Below are 17,500 nucleotides of genomic sequence, written 5' to 3'. Positions count from 1 at the left end.
TACAGATATCACTAATATGTATATATTTATTATTATTTTGTAGCATCATTTTTAGCCATATTGAGATAAACCTACTAGTTGCCATTTCATATATTACCCACTGTAGTTTTGTTAATTCTGCTACTCTGTGATGGTTTCATAAGTGCTTCCACCTGACTTGAATTTTTTTTTTTTTTTAAAGCTCATATCAACAGTTATTATTATTGTTATTATTATTATTATTGACATTAAAATGTCATTAAAATACTTATAATAAGAAATAAATATGAATCTTTAAAAAAATTCAGGAAAAAGGTTAACCAGTGAGATAATGAGGACTACTGATAGACTAAGGACTTATGGAGCCATCTATGTATAAACACTATTATTAAACAAAACTTACAGTGGACTTGGCATTCATATAACATCTGCAACCAATAAGTTTAAATTAGAAAAACTAACTGAATCAGGTATGAAAAAAGTCCATATTTGCAACATCTGAAATGTATCTATACCTGTATACAAGGCTGTATTAACTTAAATGCACCATATATATATATATATATATTTTTTTTTTGATCCAGCATTCGTAAATGGCATCTAACATAATATTTACATAACAAAAAATTAAGACTACTTCAAGCTGCCTATGTTTTACATAATGCATTCTGTTGCAGGTAATACAAGGTGCTTTGATGGGAACATTTACAGGGACAATCATAGGCGGCACAATTCACTCTCGAGATAACTACCTGCGCTTCATAGAAAAAAACCAAGCTACTGCATTCCAGAGTCATTTTGAAGCCAAAAAGCAACTTCAGGATAAGGTACCCTGTGTATTTTGTACTTGCTCTCTAATTAATGGCAAAATATGCAATACAGTGGAATGGTCTTAGAAATAAAATGTTTTTACTAAGTGTATCCATTTCTATTCTATACAGGTTACTTTGGGATTTGCCCGTGGTGCATGGATGTGGGGATGGAGATTAGGTTTATTTTGTGGTTCATTTACATTATGCACTACTGCAATGTCAGTGTATAGAGGAAAGTCTTCAGTTCTTGAGTAAGTTGCTCATCTAACCACTTCCAGTCTATGAGAATGAATACTGTACTATGTGAAAAAGAGCTATATTGTCATTGTCTTTCCCTAATTACTTAACCCAGTGCTGCTTGGAAATTGTAGTGTTGACTATGGTACCGATATGAGAAATGTTTCTACACACTGATGGCTCCACAAATGCATAGCTACCAAGTAGTTAATTAGTTGATATTGTGACCTTACCTGACTTCACATTTCCTTGATTTTTTTGGGGGGGGAAAATATTTTATTTTTTCACTAATACCATCAATATTGATGATGTAATCATGGAAGACATTAAAATATAAACAAAATATTTCTGAAAATCAAGGACATGGGTAAAGAAATGGGAAAGGTAGTCCTAGTAATTGGCTCATTGGTGACTAAATACTTGTGGAGCTATCTATGTGTTAAGACAATTAATAGACTAAACTCGCAGTGTTCATGACATGTTTGTAAGTGCCATCCCCAATGGCATTGGGTTAATGATTAATGTAAGTATGGCTTGTGACTTGTATGGTTCATTATATCTGGAATCTCTTTAATTTCTTTAACAGATATATTACAGCTGGAGGCATTACTGGAGCACTGTACAAGTTCAAACAAGGTCCCCGTGCTACAATTGCTGGTGGTATAATCGGTAGTGCTTTAGGATCTGCTGCTGGCTGTGTCTCTTTGGGCCTTATGTACCTGACAGGTATGTTTAGGCAAAATATATTAGCAAATCTTTATGATAAACCAAGCAGAGAATACCCTTAGATGTGAACTAAACTATACCTACAAGGCTATCTGTGTAAATAAAAATGCATTTTATTCCTTTCAGGAACTTCCATGGAAGATGTACGATACTGGCAACACAAATGGAAGGAAGAATATCAGGAAAAGAAACTAGAAGCTCTCAGAAAAGCACGCTCTGAGGATTTGGACTCACTCAGTCGTGGTCATGATCAAAGGGCTGGATCACTGTCGTTAGAAAATATCAGTGACAATAAAAGCCAATAGAGTTTATGACAGACACATGTAGAAATATTGATGGCCATCTAGGCGTATCTGTATATGAAAAGTACATAGGAAAAAAAAAGAAGAAAAAAAAGTGCAACAATAAAAACTATTAATTTGTATGTTTGTTTTTCAATGGTGTCCATAAAAACAACGGGGGTCAACCTTTCTCAAATCACCCACTGGTGGATAGTAACATTTCTCAGATTTGATTTAAATTCACACAATGTGTGGCCTAATATCTTTCATGGGCAGAAAAAAAGAAAAAGAAAAAGTACTCAAATATCTGTACTGAGTCCTTGAATTTGCTTGATGTCTTAGTAAAGGGCCATAACTAAAGAATATCAAACTAGCTACTCTAAATCTTGAACCTGCTGTATATAAACAGCAAAAAAAATTTATACAGGTTTAAACTTAACATTTTTAACATTTGCAACTGTGAAATACACATCTTCATGATCAAAAGGCAGGTATCTCAAAAATCATTCATTATTTTAAAAAATATTTTGGTTCTGCTCAGGAAAGACACTGGCTACACAATGTGTGAATTTACAGCAAATCTCAGAGATGGTACAGACCAATTTCTTTAAAATCTGGGAGTTTTGAGAAAGCACGACCCAACAGTAAAAGTAAGAATACTCATCTAATTTGCAAAGCATAAGAGTTCTTTGAAAATCATGTTTGTACTCACCCAGTATTCTCCGGGTCAATAGCGGAGAACACGCCTGACTCTGATCCCGAAACCCCCCGTCGGTCCTCGCTCACGGAGCTCATTCGGCTAAGGGGAGTACCTGGCGTCTCCTGGAATTCAGATAATCAGCGTGATTACTGCCAGAGAATGCAACTGCTTATTTTGATTATTGTTATTCCTATTACCTGGGACTAATAGTACATTATAAACATGTGAAATTATTATATAAAAAATTCATTAGCTATCTGTACCAGTGATTTTGTTGGGACAAATCACCCCAATATGCACTAACCTGATGAAGTGACTCATCAATGACCAGGGATGTGTTGCCACTAGGCCCTCCATTCTGGAACATGTGAACAAACTCCTCGAAGCTGATTCTCCCATCCCCATCAACATCGAGTCGGCTGAACAGCTGTTCTAGAACCTATATGAGATGAGTTCGTAGAATGGTTAGACAAAGATAACACTGGCTTCCATAGACCCATTTTTATTTAATTTTTTTTTTAATGTGATTTTCAAATATGTTAATAATTTCTCTACACATACATACTCTAAATATTTTGTAAAAATTAAAACTCCCGCTGTACATTTTATGCTGAAGTTGGTTCAAGTAATATACTGGTTGGGAAAACAGTTGCTAGATATTTTGCTAATATATTAACATATGAAGTAAACCAGTCATGTGTCTTATATGATAACATTTTTCATTTTGTGAAAAAAAGAGGGAAATGAAGGTAGAAAAAACGAAAAAACTAATGTTACTTTTCATGTTTTGTTACAATGCTAACTTCAACTACATGAATTATATGCAACCAAATTATGCATCATGCACAATCTCCAACATCACAGTGGTGACATCTAACATAACTAAAATAAATGCCAAACTTTAATAACTGACATAATTCATTTTACTTTCACAAAAGTCAATTTACTAAATAAAATCATACAACAAGACAGTCATATACCAGGCTTTCCAAACAGTTCAATGCAAATTATATGTATATGGGAGCACATATATTTCATGTCAGCAAAAGATTAAGGTGCACCTCACTTCCACAAATACCAACCCTACAGTAATTATCACACCTGTAGGTTCTGCTCAAATTCCAGTAGCACTTAGCTAGACATGTCTTTAGTATTATCTTGGAAGACTGTACAAACCCACCCACCCACCCACATACATACACAAGGGGGGGGGTAGAGAGAGAGAAAGAAGGGACCAGCATTAAAACACCTAGACCTTGTTAAGTATAAAACATTATATAAAATGTCAGTTTGATTATTAATTTAATAAACTGATGGATATGGAGGTCTTGTTGTAGGATGGCAACTCATTAAATGTTTTCTAGCAATTACTGCACAATCTTCCTGAAACAGATGATCCTGACACAACTATCCACAACATTTCATTACCTTTAACCTTCTTAATAGAAATCTTTGGAACAATGTCAAGCACTACTGCATCATCTTTATCTTTATCGTTATTGCCGCTCGTTAAATTGTATACCTGAGCAATGATGTCACAAAGAAACCACAATTCAAGATTACTTAATGGGTCTGGGTAATCTGGATCTTCCTGCAAGAAAAAGGTTGGGGAATAATGGTTCAGAGAAGATGTACAGAAAGTGAGAGGGATGAGAAGACAGGAGGGAGAATATGCCATGACAGTTTATACCATATTTTTTTCTAAAACAACTACAATTTTGTTACTGAACGTAGCATTTCTACATTTGCTAATTTGCCTCTTACCATTAATGATCATGAATATTTTAAGACATAATAAAAGAAAATCAGATTCTCTCTGTTTTTATACATTTGTGTATTTCCTAATGATCTGCATTAGAACTCATGACCTTCATTTTCAAAATATAACATTTTCAGGTCATGCAAACCATGGTGAGTGCAATATCAAAAATGGATCCCACAGAGTAGTATTGACAATAAAGTTGAAATATATGTTCATTAAAAGTAAAGAAAATGTCTGCAATTCCACGGTTAAAAAAATGAACTAATTACATAGGCTCCTTGGTGATATTCTACTTACATCATTAATAAATCTGGGGACATCTGTTTAGAGGAACCAATATTGAAGACAGTATTATATAGGTGATTAACATTTTTCATGCTTAAAACAAATGGGTGAGTGTGCACAGATGCATAAGATAAGTATGTGCAAAGAAGTGCATGTGTGTATTCATCAAGCCCTGAATAATGTCAGCTCACAAGTGGACATGCAAACAGCGCCTCCTCTGTTGCTTTCTTTCTCACCTCATTTGCCACTTTCTCCATCCCAATGGCATGACAGACAGTTGCAAGTTCCTCAAGGGAAAGATACCCATCGTGGCCCACACCAAGGCGCTGCCAGGTTGCGCGAAGGTATTCCTAAGGGAGAAAAAGTGTCATGTGCATGAGTACCTTAACTTGTAATGAAGAATATAAAGAACTACTGGCCAACAAAGCTCAGTTTCAACTACTGTACTACGAATTTTGCAAGAGCCCATCTTTATCATTCCCCTTGAGCTTAAAATCTAAAATCTAAAAAGGGTAAATAACAGCTGTATCAATTCAAATCTGAATGTTACATTACAGATGCAGCTACTTAGTCTCACTGGATACAAACCTCTTCATTGTCCCCAGAGTATGCTAAGCTGGGCGGTTGGCTGTCCTGCTCTGGGCTTATGCTTGTGTTCAGTTGTTCTTCAAGGTCTTGTAATGGCTGACAGAATGTACATGTGAAGTTTATAAAAAGGAAACCATCTTTTGATCAATTGAATTCTACAAAATGTTAAACAAATTCAAATCACTGTACCAGTCTTGTTTCAAAATTATAAATAAGTAACAGGAAATGAAGTAAATGCTGGTAATATGCACTTTCTCATTACACGTGAAATATCATACTTTTGTTTTAATATTCCAGAATGGTGACAGAAAGAAAGAAAGGGAAAGCAAAACAGATGAGAGAGAGAGAGAGAGAGAGAGAGAGAGAGAGAGAGAGAGAGAGAGAGAGAGAGAGAGAGACGGAGAGAGAGAGAGAGAGAGAGAGAGAGAGAGAGAGAGAGAGAGAGAGAGAGAGAGAGAGAGAGAGAGAGAGAGAGAGAGAGAGAGGAGAGAGAGGAGAGAGAGGAGAGAGAGGAGAGAGAGGAGAGAGAGAGAGAGGAGAGAGAGAGAGAGGAGAGAGAGAGAGAGAGAGAGAGAGAGAGAGAGGAGAGAGAGAGAGAGAGGAGAGAGAGAGAGAGAGGAGAGAGAGAGAGAGGAGAGAGAGAGAGAGGAGAGAGAGAGAGGAAGAAACGAAGAGAGAGAGAGAGAGGAAGAAACAAAGAGAGAGAGAGAGAGAAGAAACAAAGAGAGAGAGAGAGAGAGAGAAGAAACAAAGAGAGAGAGAGAGAGAGAGGAAGAAACAAAGAGAGAGAGAGAGAGAGGAAGAAACAAAGAGAGAGAGAGAGAAGAGAGAGAGAGGAAGAAACGAAGAGAGATAAAGAGGATAAGAAAAAGAAAAAGATAGAGAAAAGAAAGAAGGACAATCCAATCCCTCTGGCTCACCTGGCTGGCACACACAGGAGGTGATGTGGTTTCAGCTGTCGTCTCCTCCTCCTTCTTGGGAACTGCCGCCTCTGTTGAAGTGTCCATGGCCGACTCTCCCTCGTTGCAGGATGGTTCTTTAGCAGCACTCATTTTTTCCCTGTGCGCTATGAACGATGCACATGACAAGTGCTCCTGATGTGCATGGATACAGACAATCATTAGCGGCAGAGAAGATGAAGGGCACAAGCATTTAGAGGTAATAGAAATGATGATGTTCTAACTACTGTAATTACAACTGCTAACACTACAAACATTCAGGTTAATTAATAAAAATAACAGCTACTGTACACTGGGGAAAAAATGAATAGAAACAGAAGTCATTCCCTAAAAAAAGATAGTGATTTGGACATAAAACAAATTCTGAGAAAATTAATGAGTCAGTAAAATAAATAAATAAATAAATAAAAATAAAAATATTTACATTAACAAAAATAACAGGAAGGAATTTACATTCTTCTTCACTTATGATATTTACAAAGTGCAGCTATTACCTTAAGCCTTCCTTTCTAAGAAACAATACAGCCAATGCATTAGGGTCTTCCTAATGGCAAGAAGGGGCATAACGTGTTCCCACAATATGTTGGAGATCTCATGTCATCATTTACGTCATGCCTTGTCCTCGCCTACATCCACTATTTAACTCATTCTTGATATCTATGACCCAATCACAAGACTATTCATCATAGTTTTGATAAAAATGTAGTATATATATTTGTACACCAGGTAGAGAGAATTAAGAAGAAATTCATTAGCATACATGTACGTGCAAACGTGTGCACATACTCACGCGCGCACCCACCCACACACACGCACACACACACACACACACACACACACAAAGAAAAAGAAAATCAAATAAATAATAAATAAATAAAGGCTGTGTCAATTTTTCCATTCAAACTCAAAATGTCTAAGTCTCAGCTCATAGCCATGAAAGAGAGAGAGAGAGAGAGAGAGAGAGAGAGAGAGAGAGAGAGAGAGAGAGAGAGAGAGAGAGAGAGAGAGAGAGAGAGAGAGAGAGAGAGAGAGAGAGAGAGAGAGAGAAAGAGCAAGAGTGTGGTAGGGAGGGAGGGAGAGGGTGGAGAGGGGGGGAAGGGGAAAGGGAGAGAGGAGAGAACGACAAGTGCTTAGTCAGCCAAGGAGTTAACTACACGGCATACTTGATCTCATCTGTTTCCCCCATTCCCCTGAATTTTCATTAAAAAAGAAAATAAGAAAGAAAGGATTTTTCTACTAAGCAATAAAAAAATACTTCTGAAGAATGGGGTAGAATGAAATGTGTTTTTTTGAACTTTATTTCCTCAATCAACAAAGGCAAAATCAGTGTAGAACATGTAGTCTACAGAATATTCTCAGCACCTAGATGAGGCTGCTAAATGTTGAACGAACAAGTTGATAGTTGTGCAATGTGGTTAATCCTCCTGTCAATTTGATATTTTGAGTCTGAGATCACTTGGATGTACTGAGGATTTACATCATGATATTTCAAACTGGCCTATGACGGGCATTCGCTTCCAAATCAGTGTCTTTAGATGTCATGAGACCAACATTCAACTGGGTGCTTGTTTCCTAGAAAAGACGGCTATCCTTGGCTAATGCTTTATAATAAAAAAAAATCCTTAACTTGAGAAGTCAACAACAGCAATATTAATTTCTTGCATTATCACTCCCTTTTGAAACTCAAATTTTAATATTCATCTGCTAAGGTTTTTATAAACTGATGCAAAAATACTTACCTTGAGAACAAGAACTCGTATATGGGAAAGATATGAAGCAAATTTATCGCTGGAGTGAGCATTTTGTAAGGTACAAAAACTGCAGGTAACAATTGCAGCAGAGTTAATATATAAACTGCTACTTTCTTTATACATTGTGCACATTGTGGGTGGGTGGGGGTAGAAAAGGATGCAGAAAAGGATAGGTATAGGGAGGAGAAGAGTGAGGGAAGAGGACAGGAGTAGTATAGGGAGAGGAAAAGAAGGAGTGAGGGAGGGAAGAGGACAGGAGGAGTAGAGGGAGAGGGAAAGAGGGAGTAAGGGAGGGAGAGGGAGAGGGAGATGGGGGGAGAGGGAGAGGGAGAGGGAGAGGGAGAGGGAGGAGAGAGAGAGAGAGAGAGAGAGAGAGAGAGAGAGAGAGAGAGAGAGAGAGAGAGAGAGAGAGAGAGAGAGAGAGAGAGAGAGAGAGAATGAATCAATCAAAGACATTAAAGACATATTGAACTATAAGTATACAGGCATAACATACATAGGGTACACTATATTCTTAAACAACCATAGATGAAAAGAACTTCTAAATATGCAGCCACTCCTGTTATATCACTGGAAAAAAATAATCACAAGGAAAAGTAACACAAAATATGAATCATTCCCAGTATATCACAGTCTTTTCACAAAAAGAAAAGACAAGGCAGAACCCCAAATCTTCCATCAACAGTAGAGCCAAACCTAGCACTGGTATTCGTAATTGCAACTTAACTTCAATTCAAAAATTACCACATTCCCCATAGAGGTTACAAGTGACTTAAAAATAAAAAGGTGCTCACTATGTGATCTTTTGATACCTATGGCCTTTCTGCCACTATTCTGTCACCCATTGCTTAGTTCCTCCATTAACCTGTTGACTGTGACACTAGTTTTAGCAATGGTAATGAGTTGTATGCCTAAAATTCCTAAGTATGTGTGCATGTCTATGAACAAAGAGACACACACACACACACACACACACACACACACACACACACACACACACACACACACACACACACACACACACACACACACACACACACACACACCTACCTACCTACCTACCTACCTACCTACCTACCTACCTACCTACCTACCTACCTACCTACCTACCTACCTACCTACCTTCCTACCAAAAGCTGCCTTGTAATCTATATATGTATGACAGAGCTAAGCCATGAGTCATGATACAGAGACCATCAGTCACAATTATGTGAACTAGCTGTCACTGTATTGCAAACAGTTTTATCATATTCTAGCTATGATGTTGCTATCATTTTAAATGACATGTACTACTTTTTCATAAGGAAATAGAGCTCACTAATTATACTATCATTAATAAAATTAACCACCATTATAAATTGATTGTGGGCAAAATCCTGCAGTAAACACAATAATTATTTGAGATATCTGAGTTGCAACTGCAATAAATCAAAGTGTGCCAATCATTGCTATATATATCCTACACATTCTTTATGTTATCTGCTTTGTTAAAGTCAGTCTTAGGCAGTGAACACTAAAAATTTAATTGATCACACAACCTGAGACCACCAACCAGAGAGATAGCTAGAGATGTTGTAATCATGACTTTCAACAGGTTTAACCTTCTGCAATTGCACCTGAGAAACTAGTCAAAGCCAACAGGTTAACTTACATCAAATACATATTTTTTTCAGTCTCCCTAAAAATACTTAACATTTAGTTGCTGGTATCTGTGTAAGAAACTCAAAGAAGGCCTTAAACACAGGGTTGACTCTACTGTCCTTGCTTTCTTTAGATCAAAAAGTAATTTTAATTCAAGCAAATGTCAGCTATACTCAAGACTTCTTCCTCTGAGTCAAACTCATAGGGTAGCACTTATCAACGAGAGCCAGATGCGTAACTCAAAAATGCCAGCGGGATATCCATTTCTTGTAATCCTGTATGATCTTCATTTCATTAGGATGTTGTTGTTTTACTTATCAAAAAGATATGTTATTGTAGAGTAGTGGAACCTTGAGTTTTTTGTTTTTTTTACCCAATTGTGAATATCTAAAAACGACATAAAACTAAAACAATGCTCTTGTTGCTTATTGTGTCTCAGCCATTATTAGTAGAGAACATTTTACTGATCCTCCATAAGGCTTTATCATTCTAAATCTGCTGTTTAAGGTTCACAACCTCTCAAAAAATTTTCATCATTACACTTGCTCTATTAAAACTACAAGTCATTACAACAATTGCTGTGTCATACATGTACAGTGTGATCTAAAACTAATGGCATCTTCTCAAACTTCAAATTTAAACAGCCTTGTCAGCCTTGAGAAAATAATTGTCTGTATGAATTAAAACAGATAAACAGTATTTCAGATAAAAGGTGAGGATCAGGCAAAGTCACAGAAGGGCTTCATTGTGCAGTGAGATCTTTCCAAAATCCCAATAGCAGAATTTCTTGAGTATGACAAATGACTGTCAGTTGTCATGAAAAAGTCTCTGAGTAAGGCACAAAATGGAGCAGAACAAAAGAACAAGAAAACAGTAAACAAAGAAAAAAAAAATAATAATGAAAAAATAAATAAATAAAATAAAATTTATACAAGAAATACATAAACAGGCAACAAAATAAAAATCCATCGTTTCACCACAAGCAGGAAGACGGTTAGAAAGAGGGAAAAACAACAAGCTGTTAATAGCAACAAGAAAAAAGACACAGTTTCATTGGTTAAGTTTTCAGGTTTCCATTTCCAGCCATTCCATCATGCTTTAACCATCCAGGAGCTACAGAAAATAAATAAAATTATGTGTACACTTATATATATAAATATATATTTATATATATAATATATACACATACACAATGAATAATAATGGCCACCACCACCTCCTACATATACTTCAAAAATGTCCATGTTCCATACACTTCTAACCAGCTAAAAGATTTGTAGACGGCATGCACCCTCACCTGCTGCGAGAGGAGATAAACTAAGGCTTCTCTGAATTCATCAAATGTTACATCTTCAAATCGATCATCATAATTCTTTGATGGGCCACCCAACTCATGCCTGGTAAAGATCAATTCCTCTTTTGAAACCATACAGTACTTTTTTTATTTATTCAGTTCCAGGCAACAGAAAGACAGCACTGCCCTTTCTCTCGTCATATTCTGAATGAAATGACGGTGAAGAACCCTCGTGTTCTCTTTACATGTTAAATGCAAATGTCTGGAAGCTAGAGTATTTAAATACTCATGATCTCAAAATCAATGCAATTTATACCTACACAGATACATATATATATATATATACATATATATATATATATATATATATATATATATATATATATATATGTATATGTACATACATATATATATACACGCATATGTATATGTATATGTATATGTATATGTATATGAATGTATATGTATATTTATGTATATGTATGTAGATGTATATTTATTTATATGTATGTATGTGTATGTATAAGTATACATATATATATGTATATGTATAAGTCTATGTATATATATTATAAGTATATGTGTATATATATATGTGTGTGTGTATGTGTGTGTTTGTGCACGTACATGTATACATATATCTTAACCCCCTTTTCTCCTCTCTGTGTGCCTAACAATTTTATTTCCATGCCAGTGAATCCAATCATTAAAAATGAGAAGCAAACTCTTTGGTCTGCAAAAGAAAACAAGTGGTAAGTACAAAGCACATAAAACCCTAAATAAAGGTGTCCTGGAATAAATTTTGTAAAGTGATCTCCAATTGTATCAAATTAAGAAATGATGTGCTCTTCAGTAGTCTCAACAAATAATAATACAAAATTCATTTTGGAATAACATTTAATTTTGAATTAAAAAATTTAATATTATTCCCAATAGAAATTGTTTTACTTAATGGGACAACATGAAGTAAAGCAAAAAAAAAAAAAAAAAAAAAAAAAAAAATCCAAAATCTAAGCTGAAAGTGAAACTGTTGATTACACTTTCAACAAAACATTCCATGATACAACAACTTTCAACATAAACATTCCTAGTAAATTATAAAACAGCAGTAAAAGAACTTTCACAGATAGAGGTAATAATATTCCATGTCTTCCACAAACAACATTCTCACTCCCCAATGCATGTAACTGTTAGTAGTAAAGAGTGGCAAAGAAAGATGTAAAGGAAATCTTATGCTTAAGAAAACACTTCCAGTCCCTTGTTAAATGCTTAAAGGAAGTTCCAAACAGTATGAAAGCCCATCTTCTGTCCTCACCACAAGCAGTTACCATGCTCCAAAAACCCTTGTCCCCATATCCATGCCAGGCAAACACAGTGACAGCCCAGTTTCTGAAGGACTGCCAAATTCAGTGAGTTCTTTGTTGGTCAAAAGTCAAACCCCACAGCATCATTTTCTTCTATAATAAAAATACTGACGCTGTTGTAGAGGGGGGGGGGGTTCTAAATTTCAGATAATATTTTTACTGGAAAGAAAGCTTCGGGTATTGCAGGTAAGAGAAAACAAATAAGATAATGAGGATACCTGATCGGATTTCAGCTACAAATTAAACAAAACAGGAAAAAGATAAAGAAAAAATTATATCAAATTTCTTACTGACAATACCTTTGTGCAGTGAGCTGGCTCAGTAGCTGAGTGGCCGAATCCCCCAAATGGAGCTTCTCGCACAACTGTTGCAACCCAATTGAAGTTAGGGATCCAGACGACGTCAATCTGCAACTACTAAACAGGGTCCGCAGTTGTTCTTCAGGATTAGTATTTGATCTGAGGGCCATGGCCTAAGAGCTCATCCATCTGAAAAATGCCAGAAAAAATGTATATAGTTATATATAACTCCTCATTACTTCAAAGGCAAGAAACCAAAATAATGTTTGTAAAAAGAATTTTGGAGGTGCTAAAAATTCAGAAAAACAAAAATGATGTCTGGGAATGCAACAGGTTGAGAGTCTGATATTTCTGACAGACAGAGTGAGAGAAGAAGTGGCAACACTGGTGAGTGCAGATGTGGTAAGTGGGTGACCAAACAGAGAGGGGTGTCATGTAGACTGATGTGGATTAGGGAGGATAAGCCAGATCTAGGTGATAGTGAGTGGGACTGGACTTGGGAGTGAAATATGTAAGTGAAAAGGGCCAGTTTTGAAATGAACTGAACTTTTGAAATGAACTGTGCAAGTACTTCCAAAACAGCATACTGTCTGGAGGGGGAAGGCAGGAGGAGAAAAAGATCTAGGGTTTGGCATGATGAAATATGCCATATAGCACCAGCCTAACTACCTCACACTTATAACATTTCATACACAATAAGACAGGCAGGATAACATGACTGTGATATTGGCTCAGGCAGAGGAAAGACTACAGGGGACTGAGGGTATGAGGGTTTATATCATAGATGTGGCTGAAGGAAATGCCCAATAAGACTACATATATTAGAGGACACTATGCAAATCTCATTCACAAAAGTCATTGGAGAAAATCCTGCCAGTTTTTAATAGGCTTGCCAGTCATGGCAAACAGGACTTTAGGGTTTAAAATCATTAAAAAATAAGTACATTGCTAAGCTTTCTTGAAGAAATGAAATGGGGGAAGGAAAAAAGATTAATCAAGGTTAAAGAAAGTGCTAATATCTGCCAGTACACAATACAATACACTATAAGGTAAAAAAATAAATCCAAGCTGGTTAATCCTTACAGTATGGATGCACTAAGTTATGGTAAATTGAAGATGATATTCTTGTAGAGGACTATAAGTTGTTGTTGGTACATGAAATAATCTGCAGTCACAAATGGTAATGCCACAATTAAAGGAAAAAGATTGTGGGAAGCACCACCTACAGCCACTCAGTGCTCCCAAGTTTTAGCAGGGGGGTGATGGGGAACAGAGCCCCCCATCAAGCCTCCTCTTGGGTAGTGCCCAGTCATGGCAACTTTTATTGTTGAATAAATTTTGTGACGTGGATATGGAGCCTCTTGTGAGGGCATCTGTACTGCAAAAAATTACCTCGGAGCCAGATAACAGTAAACCTACAGTACTCCACATCAGAAACTTGTTCAAAAATCCAAGTTGCCATGAAAGGGAATGGGCAACACCCTTGAGGAGGGTTGGTGGGGGTCTCTGCCCACCAACACCACCCGGGAAACATTGTTTTCACCTCAGTATGCATGGCAAGACGGAGCTGAAACTCAGGAGCACCGAGTTTCTGCAAATTATTTATTGTACCAATGACTACAACTTTTTTTCTTTTACAAGAATATAATCTTCATATTGCCTTAGTAGGTGCATCCATACCTTACAGATTAATTGTCATTTTTCAAAGTTCATGGACTTGTACTATAATCACAGGTCAACAAACTTTTGTTGTGCAAATTTATGGAAAATAGTAGACTTCAATGGTAAATTATAATCAAATAAAGGACCAGTTCAAGCTCTATCTTGCCAGCATACACATAGAAGATTGTTGGCGTTTGCTGGGATATAAAGTGAGGAGGTTACGGATCACTTGATGTAGTTTTAGTTTGGACATAATCACTGTTTACATTGCCTGTCATTAAGAGTGGAGAAAATCTAGGGCACTGTCATGAAGCGAGGGAAAACTATACTCAATGATATATGAAATAATCTGTGCAGGTAAAAAGCAACATCAAAAATAAAGAAAATAGGTCTTAACAAATTCTGCATGGACACAAAGTCCAACTTTACCTTACCTCACAGTGAACAACTTACGTGTATGTAGATTATAAAGTCATGGTCAATCATGATCACCCTTTAAAACATACACTGTACTTTTAATGTATTTCTGTATTTCAAATATAGTGATCTGGTGGGGGTCCAGCAGCAAAAGCTCTTGGTTTAGGAAAGTTTCTGGTTGATACAGCAATAATTGTGAATTTCCAGGAGTGCTCCCAAACTTACTGGTTAGAGTAATTGGGGCTTGTTTTCAGAGCGGTGCAGTCACTTTGTAAACAATTACCATAATAGAGAAAAGTGACTTAGATTTAATTAATCTAAATCAGTATAGTTTACTGTGAAATCCTAATTCTCATATGCATACATAAAAAAAATACATTCTAGATGATTAACATTCTGATAATTATAAATACACACATTCCTAAATTGCCCTCCACATAATCCAAAATGTAAAAAAAAAGAAAAAAAAAAAATCTAGCCTATCACACAACGAAGCTCTGTCAAGGCTGCAACACCATTCATAATTCCCTGGATATCGAACCTCTGCCTGAGAAACACTAATCCTATTATCCCGTTAGGTGGTGTAAGCTCCCCCTGCCTTACGATATTCCTACGTTATATAATGCTCTCAGGTGTCTTTCCCGTCCGTATTGAAACCGAGCGACTAGGGCCCCGAGAGAAAAGCAAGGAGACCCACCCTCGCCCTGATATGCGAGATACTAGAGGCTAATTTCACTTTCACTTTCCCGGGAACACCAACAAACACCAACAAACTGACACAAACCTTGACTGTCGTTGCGCACACCGCTCTCCCGCTACTTTACTTTACAGCGAGAATAATCCGCCTCCTGAGACCCCTCCGCCACCCGATTGTTGCACCGCGTCCGGGCAACACTACTCCCGTTCATCCAGCGTGCACGATTCTCTACTAAAGAATGCAATGATCGATAAAACACACTGACCTCCGGGTGGCCGCTGGTCCGCCTGAGGATTCTCTCGAACAATGTAAACACACCTGACGTTTATAGACGGAGTGACTGCGAGACCGAGAGAGGATTCGATTCCTTATACATCTCTGCCCGCGGGAATCTTTTAGACAAAAGAGCATCGGCGCTGGAGGCTTCAATACTTCGGTTTTCGGAATTATTCGCACTACCTGTTGTATGCGACTTCATTTCCTTCGGGAACTAAAAATCACGACTAATTAAAGTCTACTTAAATTCGTCCCTTATTCCGGTATTTGATGGGCCGAGGTGCTTGGGATTTTTTTCCCCGTTCATTTGGGCTCAGTTGAAACCAGATAGTGTTGGAAATAATCGAGAAATATATTCTTAACGGTATAGCATATTTGAATATATTAACCCCTTTACTATTCAATCTAGCAAATGACAACTGCAGCTTTCTATGCATCAACGAAACTTTATGGTCGCGCTATGAGAATTTACCCTAGCTTGCCCTTTCACGTTTGAAGTAAAAAAGGGCTGCACATCTACCGTCAGCCAATCACGGCGGAAGATTAATAGCCAATGGAAGCGCTCACAAAAAGGCTGCGGCGACAGAGTGCAGCTTTGTTCACGAGGCGGCATAACTGTTCATTCATACTCGTGCAGAGCATATGGGGGGAAATCCACGCGCCACATGCTATATACAACAGTTTTAATTTGACAAAGAGATGATAGGTTGGGTTTCCAAGGTATAATTTTAAGGCACTGTAAATACAGAGGAAGTGATATTAAATATTAGACGAGGGTGTACACATACATACAAACACACACACACACACACACACACACACACACACACACACACACACACATGCATGTCTTTGTGTTTCTGCGAACTCTGACAGTATTTATTATTTGACATCACGCGAGTGAATAATATGTACCGTAATTGAGTTCAGTTAAATATTTTCTTGGAATACTTGCAAGTCCTTATGAGAGAGAGAGAGAGAGAGAGAGAGAGAGAGAGAGAGAGAGAGAGAGAGAGAGAGAGAGGGAGAGAGAGAGAGAGAGATTGCATGTCAATAAATTATATTCTGTGTCTGGTCCTAACACGCTTATGTAAACATATTTGTCATGTGTGTGTCTTATTTATACGTATGTATTATTATCTTTAATATGACCGATGTTTTTTATGATTGTCTTGTCTTTAGTCAATATGTACACACACACACACTCTCTCTCTCTCTCTCACACACACACACACACACACTCTCTCTCTCTCTCTCTCTCACACACACACACACACTCTCTCTCTCTCTCTCTCTCTCTCTCTCTCACACACACACACACACTCACTCTCTCTCTCTCTCTCTCTCTATCACACACGTCCACACACACACACACACACACAAACACACACACACACACGCATACGAACACACACACACGCATACGAACACACACACACACACACACACACACACACACACACACACAACACACACACAAACACACACACACACACACGCATACGAACACACACACACGCATACGAACACACACACACACACACACACACACACACACACACACACATGCGCATACGAACACACTCAAACACACACACACACACATATCGTCTCAAAGGAAATCAGTCTCAAATACATCATTCAAATTTCGATAAAACAGCAAACCTATTCCAGCTACGAGGAATATTTTCAAGATGGATAAATTGTTCATTTACTGCATAACTATTTTTTCGATTATGATTCTCTTAATTATATACTGAATTATTTACT

The 17,500-nt window shown here is 37.1% G+C and overlaps 2 protein-coding genes across 8 annotated transcripts in view; one reads left to right on the top strand and one right to left on the bottom strand.

Annotated features, from left to right (window-relative positions):
• Positions 1 to 2,178, top strand: part of LOC125029639 (XK-related protein 7-like) — a 13,244-nt gene extending 11,066 nt beyond the window's left edge. For all 3 annotated transcript variants that reach the window (XM_047619638.1, XM_047619639.1, XM_047619637.1), the window contains exons 10-13: positions 657 to 806; positions 921 to 1,042; positions 1,615 to 1,754; positions 1,881 to 2,178. In XM_047619638.1, the coding sequence (XP_047475594.1) occupies positions 657 to 806; positions 921 to 1,042; positions 1,615 to 1,754; positions 1,881 to 2,059 (591 nt within the window). In that variant the 3' untranslated portion in view covers positions 2,060 to 2,178. The remainder of the gene's footprint in view (positions 1 to 656; positions 807 to 920; positions 1,043 to 1,614; positions 1,755 to 1,880) is intronic.
• The window catches only part of LOC125029638 (ninein-like), a 49,928-nt gene extending 34,067 nt beyond the window's left edge, over positions 1 to 15,861 (bottom strand). For 3 of the 5 annotated variants that reach the window (XM_047619632.1, XM_047619634.1, XM_047619635.1), the window contains exons 1-8: positions 15,720 to 15,861; positions 12,679 to 12,867; positions 11,019 to 11,118; positions 6,291 to 6,464; positions 5,371 to 5,466; positions 5,019 to 5,132; positions 3,040 to 3,174; positions 2,748 to 2,857 (exon numbers count right to left, since the gene is read on the bottom strand). In XM_047619632.1, coding sequence (XP_047475588.1) covers positions 2,748 to 2,857; positions 3,040 to 3,174; positions 5,019 to 5,132; positions 5,371 to 5,466; positions 6,291 to 6,464; positions 11,019 to 11,118; positions 12,679 to 12,848 — 899 coding nt within the window. In that variant the 5' untranslated portion in view covers positions 12,849 to 12,867; positions 15,720 to 15,861. Of the gene's footprint in view, positions 1 to 2,747; positions 2,858 to 3,039; positions 3,175 to 5,018; positions 5,133 to 5,370; positions 5,467 to 6,290; positions 6,465 to 11,018; positions 11,119 to 12,678; positions 12,868 to 15,541; positions 15,695 to 15,719 lie in introns of those variants that run through there. The other 2 variants (XM_047619633.1, XM_047619636.1) reach the window with 2 other exon arrangements.
• Positions 15,862 to 17,500: the final 1,639 nt, after the last annotated feature.

Source organism: Penaeus chinensis, chromosome 10 (assembly GCF_019202785.1).
Source record: "Penaeus chinensis breed Huanghai No. 1 chromosome 10, ASM1920278v2, whole genome shotgun sequence".
Lineage (NCBI taxonomy): Eukaryota > Metazoa > Arthropoda > Malacostraca > Decapoda > Penaeidae > Penaeus > Penaeus chinensis.
This window is presented reverse-complemented; position numbering and strand designations above follow the sequence as displayed.